Here is an 8002-nt window from a genome sequence, read left to right on the forward strand (position 1 = left end):
AAATGCACTGGATCTTCAAGCGTGATAACAAAAAGCCACAAAAAGCTTACATTTTTTTGCACTCAGCTACTGTACTTGTAAGGGGGCCAGCGTTATGAATATACAAACAACGGATGAGTCGACTTTGCCAACTTTACATCTATATTTCATTTTAAAATACCTCTTCAGTGCAGATTGTACGGGTGCCCAAATACATGCCAGTATTGTCTCCGTGTCATATGAAAAATGTCTGCAAAAACACTGGCTCACTACCAAAAAGTATCTTCAAAATATTAAATAAAATACTTTTAGAAAATCGAAAATAACCAGATAACATTATGCCCTTTTACAACTTTGATTATTCGGTATTTTATTTATGTCGACAAGATGAACCTTTCAAAAAAAATTAAAACTAAAAAAATAGGTTAATCTAGCATATCTTGTATAAACGTTATGCATTTATCAAGGATCGGTCATCGAGTATGATATTTCAGGTGAAGAAGACTCTACAAAATTAAGATATAAATAGCTCTTATTATCTTACAAAAAAAAGACTCCATCGTGACAAATCCCTCATTTATCATCCTAAAATCACAACTAAAAGCGTCATCCCGAGCCAACAGTCAAATTTAAACGCCAAGAAAATGTGAAACCGCTCGCTCTAATTGGCCTAACAGGCGTTTACAGACGAAGGCGCATTAGTGCCGTTAAAAGTGCTGTTATCCATAACCCTCTCCTTAGCGCTAAGAGCACTAGGGATTTATCGTGAAGATTACGTGTCGGCGGGGCGACCTAACACTCCCTGCTCTCGAGAGTCTGTTCCTTAGAATGCACGTAGCATGCAAGTTTAACAAAAAGGAGCAAGCGTTTCGATATTGTTTATATTATTTTTACAATACAGGGGTCGACATAGCCTCGAGCATATCACGTCTGGAATAAGAAAAAATCTAGAAAAGTAATGTTGTTTAAACGTGTAAACTGAAGGACACATTTTTGGGAGACGTAGCTAAGTGGCTATGTAAATGTGACAGCGTGTTTGGAAAATACACGCAAAATAAGTGCAATAATATTGTGCAGTTATTTATTTTTGACAGTTCTATCGCGTCCTTTCTTGACCCTATGGAAAGTTTCCAATATCATAACAGAGTGCAATTTTAACTAAACAATCGTTACAAAATATTGAGTATATTCTGCAAAGAAACATCATTTATAAGGTGTAAGTGAAAGGAAATAATATTGAGTTTTTTGGTGTGTGTTGCGGAATTGTGGTTATAACGGTGCTTCCGTATCCGGAAATGATTTTGCAAAGGTTGCTAAGAGTTTGTTGATAAACGGTGGTCGTTGCCACTTCCGGTGAGTCTGATTTGCATACCATTGTTCGAGCGCACGCGCTTGACGACATCAACAATCTGATATCATAGCAACTATCAGCCAACCAGAACAGCGTATTTCGCGTCACGAACTAATTGCATTTAGAACTAGCAACCGATTAACCAATCAGAGACAATCAAGTTGTTTATGTCGTCCCTAAGGGAATTCATTACTCACAGTGAAAAAGTACAACAACTTGCTTAGTTGTTCATTCATATACGAAACTTGCACAGATTCCAGCAAAAGGGCGCTCTGATTTTTAATGAAACGGAAGAAATCGGACTCCCTAACTTAACACGTATACATAACGGGAGCAGAAGAATTATCCTCGCTTCATTTAGCAGTTCGGGGAAAATTCGCCTTTGATTTTTATACTCGATTACAAGTTGGACGCACATATGGGCTCCGCTTAACACTATTTAAGAGGCCGGTTTTATCACAAAATACCCCTCGCGATTCCAAGAGCCGGAAAATCTAGACCGTGGAGTTTAGCTGGCGTCTGGAGCTGCTTCCTGTGGGCAGACACGTTTGGGACTGTGTTTTGCATATTGTGAAAGCAGTATTTTACGAGCTGGAACCACTTGGGACCAGAACTTCGCGTGCGCTTTGACAACTCATTAGTGCAAAGAATCGCTGATCCTAAAAGCACCATCAAGGGGAAGGAATTATCTGATCTAAAAACAGGCCATCTATTAGCGAATTCACTTTGCAAATTTAACCTGGACAGCTGGAGTTCAGAGAAAGAGGGAAGCCAGTCGGTGATCATTGAAACGGTGAAGGAAATATAGCATGAGCACAAAGATGCCATCCGCGACGCAATCTTACGCAGAAAAATTCGCCGCAAACTGGAAGGCTCAGAATCCTACAGAAAATGGCGAGGATAATAATTCCCTTGATGACAGTTTGACCAACTTGCAATGGCTTCATTCGATAAGCGTTCAGGACATTGCTCCGAACCAACCGATAGCAAACAGTACAACGTCCGCAGAGTCCGTAACATCAGACTCGGAACAGAGCGAAAGTGGTGATTCGAAAAGCTCAGAAAGTATAAGTAAGGAACCTAATATCGATTACAAGAACGATCCTAACCACAAGCCACCGTACTCGTACGCGACGCTTATATGTATGGCTATGAGGGACACGAAGCGAGTAAAAATAACACTGAGCGCTATTTACAAGTGGATCAAGGAAAATTTCATGTTTTACAGAGTTGCCGATCCGACTTGGCAGGTGGGAACGCAAAGTTGTTTAAATCTGAACTTGAAATAATGATTATTTTTCTAGCTTCCTTGAAGAGTTTGCCCTAAGATGTGAAATGGGTTTTCCCTTGTTACTCTTTTTTTTTAACATTTCAAGGTTTCACATTTTCCGTTTAATTAAGATAACTCCTTTTCCAGAATACATTGATATTCTTAAGTTAAAAAAATAGCAAAAAATATGGGTCCAAAATATGTAGAACGATACCCACAAGCTTTCAGAGGCCGGTATTCCAATATCGTTGCCTATATTTAAAGTGGTCATTCGATATCAAGAAATTTCAAGGTCATGCCACTAAAGGATGCCTATTTTTTAAGGAATTTAAAAGCGTCCATTGGCAAGTTCAAAATAAGAGAATTTCGTAACACCTTCGGAAATTCCAAAACTTCTAAAAATAACACCCCTAAAAAGAAATATTTACATAAGCGATAAAAGGTTTTAATATTTGATGTCAGACCTTGTTTACCTTTACACATAAATGTTTGGTAGAGTATTTTTATTGTAATTTTCCTTTTACTTTTTCTGTGTAAGGAAACGTGCCTACCATGGATGGTGTTTTTAAATTTTGAGTGTAAGTCCGGATGTCATTCAATATCAGAAAATGACGTACTTGAACAAGACAAATGAAGACGTTAAACTAAATTACCACCTCCACTTTACCTCATGGACACGTAAAATTTCACATCTCCGTGCCACATTCACTGAAACATATTATAAAAGTCCATGGGTACGAAAAAACTTCTTCAACAGAGCATTCTTTTTGTATTCTAATCATATTTTGAATGTTTATTTAACGGGGTGTGTCCTTAAGATATTTCTTTCAAATTTCGACGAAATGCATTAAGCACACTTGAGGTATAAGAACTTTTAAATTTTCTTGACATTTCTTCCAAGACTTTTGACAAATATTCTCTTATTAGTAAGATCTTTCAAGGGGACTGTGGCTAACGATAACATTTCCTATCCGTTGTTTCTAAAAAAAACTATCTTAGTGTGCGAGATATTTTCGATGTTTCGCAGTGGGGAACAAAAAAATCTTACCACAAAACAATTATACCGGGCAAAGATATGCATTAGCTCTACGATAAACAATAGCTGGAAGCAAGAACTACAAACCACACGGCTTTGAGTGAAAAAGAAGTCTGCCGTGTACGAGATATCTCGCGGTTTCGCAGTAGGAATACGAATAATCGACCATAAACAACAGTCAAAAGATGAAAGAAATTAATCAGAGGGATTTTGAGTGCACGATTAACCAGAAATGAAGGTTTGAAAGAGTTCATGTTTCAATAATGACTTTCCATTTCAAGTCTTACTAATGATTCGATTCCAAAACATGAATTGTTGCTTACTTTCAGTATTTACTTCGAATTATCAAGCTATCTTGGATTTCATAAGTGTTATCCGTGTAGGATGGTGTTTGGAATTGACGTTTTTATGTCGTATAAGTCGGGTACTCTGAAAAATGACATCAGCAGGTGATATTTTAGGTTAAAAAACTTTTCTTCTTTTTCACAGCACCCTTCAACTCACGCAAATTTTACAGTACCCCAAGCTGTGATGATTCATTGTAATAATTACAATCTGTAACAGTTAGTGCACAGCTAAAATATTCCAAATTCCATACACCTGCGCTTTGAAAATAACGGTCTAGGTAAACTTTTGTTATCTACAAAAACATCTATGCTCAGAATAAAATATTCCCGATCAATAAAGTTGTTATACATACACTATTTTACCGAGACGTCTTATTTTCTGAAGCAAGTTCAATAACAAGAAACATAACCTAAAATATCACAAGTTATTTAATTTCAGAAAACGATGTTTTCAGCGCGCAATCTTTAATGTCGCTTCTTGCTTTTTTATGCGCGCTCTATGACATGAAACTTGTCAACTTTGCAAATTGAATTCGGGACAAGAGAGAATATGCTATAATTATGTTTTATAACCTAGGACTAATGCCTGCTCGTAGGAGGATGATGTTCAATAATCAACTTTATACAAGCTTTTTTCATCGAAAGTATTTTATACGGAGATTTTGAAAATATCTCTTCCATTATGAATTAGACTTTCTTTTAGACGACCATCTAAAAGTCTCTGATATATTATATTACTCGAAAAATCAAACAATGTCTCCAGTCAAAAAGACTAATTTTACTTAAAATTTATGAGCACCTGCTAATTCTGTTTGTTCATTATCATTTTTTTCTATTTCATCCATTCCTGGTTTACTTCGACTTTGTATAGAACATCTAATATTTATCTTTTGTTTTCCCGTTTTTATTAGCCCATGAACTCGCTTCCTATCTAGTTTACGTGCAAACTTTCCCTATCGAGCAGTTCATGAGTCTTATCCAAAAACCTTTACCAACACCAAAATTGATCTCGTTATAATCTAAACGTGTAGGGCCCATCTACACAAATGCACTGCCTGTTATGAAAAAAGTGACATAAGTGATAGCTCTAACAATATCTCTCGCTCATCTAGCACAGGAAATCTTTATAAAGCGATGGTGGATATTTATCTTGAAGTGCTACTTCGCCCACAATTTTGATTCCAGAAAGGCTCAACTTTCCTCTTTTTACCCGTTTGATGGAACTGTTGAATTACGGACGTTCTGACTGCCATTGTTTTTTTTTCCATGAACACTACACACGGCACAACAAAGGAATTATGGTTTTCATAATGATAAAAAACCAATATAATATTGCAATAACTGTATCCTCTCTTGGCCGATTCTCAAATCTTTAAATGACTAAGAAATTGCATCGTTTTCATTGGTCGGTAATCTTGGTCTGTAACAAACAAATGTCGGGTGAGACAAAAGTTTATTTTCTCTTTTTCAACGCAAATGTTGTTTGACCGCGTAAGATTGTCTTTTTGCGGTATTTTTGAGGACCCAATAAAAAAGGCGTCACCTTTTTTATGTGTGTATTTTGCCGGTAAAAAGTTTTTGAAGAATTCCGAAAAATAAACAAAATATGTTGGGCTTAGGGATTATATAATTAGTGCTTTCTGTGCTACTGAAAATATTGAATTAACGAACTTAAATGAATGAAGAAACGCTTGATTGAAAGTGAGCTAACGAGACGTTGCAAATTTGGCGGTCGTGCGTGTATCCTTTTTTGTGCATGAATTTTCAAAAAGTGCCAAATTTAGTGGGACGTTTATGTTTAAATGCATGAATTAAAAACACCTCTAACAGCTTCTTATAAGGCAAATAAGCATTAACACTAATAAAACATCTCAAAGCAATAAAAATTAATTAAGTAATCCCTACTAAAATAGGTTGCGTTGCGTAGCAACCCTAGCAGTTCTTTGTGTCTTTTAGTGGGTTAAAAATCAGTTTTTAAAACTGTTCTTATTTTATTATTTCTTTTTCAGAACTCAATTAGACACAATCTATCCCTCAATAAATGCTTCGTAAAAGTTCCCCGTAAAAAGGACGAACCGGGAAAAGGCGGATTCTGGCGGATCGATCCAGCCTACGCCGACATGTTTGTTGACGGAGTCTTCAAGAGACGACGCGGTGTTAACACACAGAAGACTTCCAAGAAAAATAAATCCAAAAAGCGTGCTTTCGAGGAAGATAGAAAGATGCGTAACGAAGGAGAACAGAGACCAAAGCGACAGAAAATGAACCTTCTCAGGATTACGGATCCCTCCGTTTTGTTTGAAGACGATGATTTTAATGAGGACTTTAACGACGAGGAAATCCCGCCGTTCTCAGGAGGTCTCAAAGGCGACTTCAGCTGGAACTCTGTACTTACGAACGATAAAATCGACGAGAGTATACGAGAGCTTGCCGATGCCCATGGCATCATTCTCGACCCAGCTTCGGCGCATAATCGGTCGCACGTCGTATCCGATCAATCTAGGTCTATGGAAAGCCCGCCTCCTTCGAATGCCAGCAACGATGATGACTTTCAACCACAGGAGGACTTCCACGTAGACCCTCATCTGGACTTGACGGTCAGGGGCGTGGGTATTCCGCCCCCCGGGGCCAGAGAGCAGTTGGCCACACCCTCTCCTAACGCACTCACTGATGCAACGCAATCTTTGTTTAAGTACATGCCGCCGTCCCCACGCCCCTTGTATGACGATGATCACCCGTGGGCGGACACGTGTTTTGGCTTTGACGATAATAATAATGTTCTAGATAGTATTTGGTCCTGAGAGAGATCCTTTTAGATGAAAATAGTAATTCTCTTTCTCGCGCTAATACCATTCCCATTGACACAAAAAGAATTAAATTCTGAAGCAGCTCATTTCGACTAACAGATCAATTCTGTAAAGGAGAATTGTCGGTTTGATTTGCATTTATTATTGTCAAAAAGGCTATGTTATCCGACTTTCAAAAAGTAATATATCGATTGCTTGAATGTTTACCGCCAAGCTTGCACATGCTATACAACTGTCTTGGTAACGTGTAAAATAAAATGAATAAGATAAGAAATTCTATAATGTCACATTTCAATCATTAGTTGTGGGTTTTTCTGATGACGGAAATTTGATATTAGTCTTAAAATCTAGAATTTTAGTAAGTTATTATGTTTGAAATATTAATAGTAATAGATATTATCAAAAGGAATAAGAATATAATTAATAAGGTGTTCATAATTCGGATTTCTTTCATCTTTTCTTGAGTGATATGCTCTTTGAATGTAAATAAAGAGGTTGCCATAGGTAACGTATTTTTTCGAAGCTTTGTGTGAATAAGTTTATCAAAATTATTGTAAATAGAAATACTAATGCCTTCATCCGACTATACAGAATTGCCTTCCCTTGCGTGTCCCTTTCCTTAGCAAGGCTAGTTCTCTCTCGGAATTTAGTTTTTTGTCCATGCTCCATGGTCCATGAGTATGGACCTCTGGATCATCGTGCAGGAATCTTGTCGGTATGAGTTTCCAGTATGTGGAAATTATCAAAACTTGTAAGTAATTTTATGAGAGGTGTGTTCAGAAATATAAATAAAATCGAGTGTTTTTAGTAGTCATGTAGTTATGATATTTTTGTATCTTTCCAAAAGTATACTGGTGCTAGAAGCAAAACAAAGCTAGCCTCCAAATCAAGTGCTCGGTTAGTGTATTGGCAGCCAATTTCCCGAGTAGAGAAATTATTCAGCTCGCCCCTTCAATACTATTGAATATCCGGTCACTCTCTGGGACAGCGAATGCATAATTGTTTTGTACGCTCCCTTCCTGTCAAAGTGCTGTACCAAGCCCCTCCCTGTCAAAGTGTTGTACCAAGCCCCTTCCTGATCAATGTACATTACAGCACGTGATCAATGTACATTACTGCACGTGATCAATGCACATAACAGCACGTGATCAATGCACATTACAGCACGTGATCAATGCACATTACAGCACGTGATCAGTGCACATAACAGCA

General features: G+C 37.4%; 1 protein-coding gene across 1 annotated transcript; it reads left to right on the forward strand.

Annotated features, from left to right (window-relative positions):
- Positions 1 to 1535: 1535 nt before the first annotated feature.
- On the forward strand, positions 1536 to 7600 carry LOC5516945 (forkhead box protein J1-B). Its single transcript, XM_001636889.3, has 2 exons — positions 1536 to 2580; positions 5993 to 7600. Exons 1-2 carry the CDS (start codon positions 2140 to 2142, stop codon positions 6782 to 6784), a joined length of 1233 nt encoding a protein of 410 aa, XP_001636939.3. The 5' UTR covers positions 1536 to 2139; the 3' UTR covers positions 6785 to 7600.
- The last annotated feature ends 402 nt before the right edge of the window (positions 7601 to 8002 follow it).

This window comes from Nematostella vectensis, chromosome 12, assembly GCF_932526225.1.
Source record: "Nematostella vectensis chromosome 12, jaNemVect1.1, whole genome shotgun sequence".
Classification (NCBI taxonomy): domain Eukaryota; kingdom Metazoa; phylum Cnidaria; class Anthozoa; order Actiniaria; family Edwardsiidae; genus Nematostella; species Nematostella vectensis.

Excerpts from the sequence above, each read along its gene's own strand:
- LOC5516945 (XM_001636889.3), top strand. The coding sequence starts at position 2,140 with ATGAGCACAAAGATGCCATCCGCGACGCAATCTTACGCAGAAAAATTC. Across the intron at positions 2,581-5,992 it reads TTGCCGATCCGACTTGGCAG|AACTCAATTAGACACAATCT; the intron begins GTGGGAACGCAA and ends TTTCTTTTTCAG.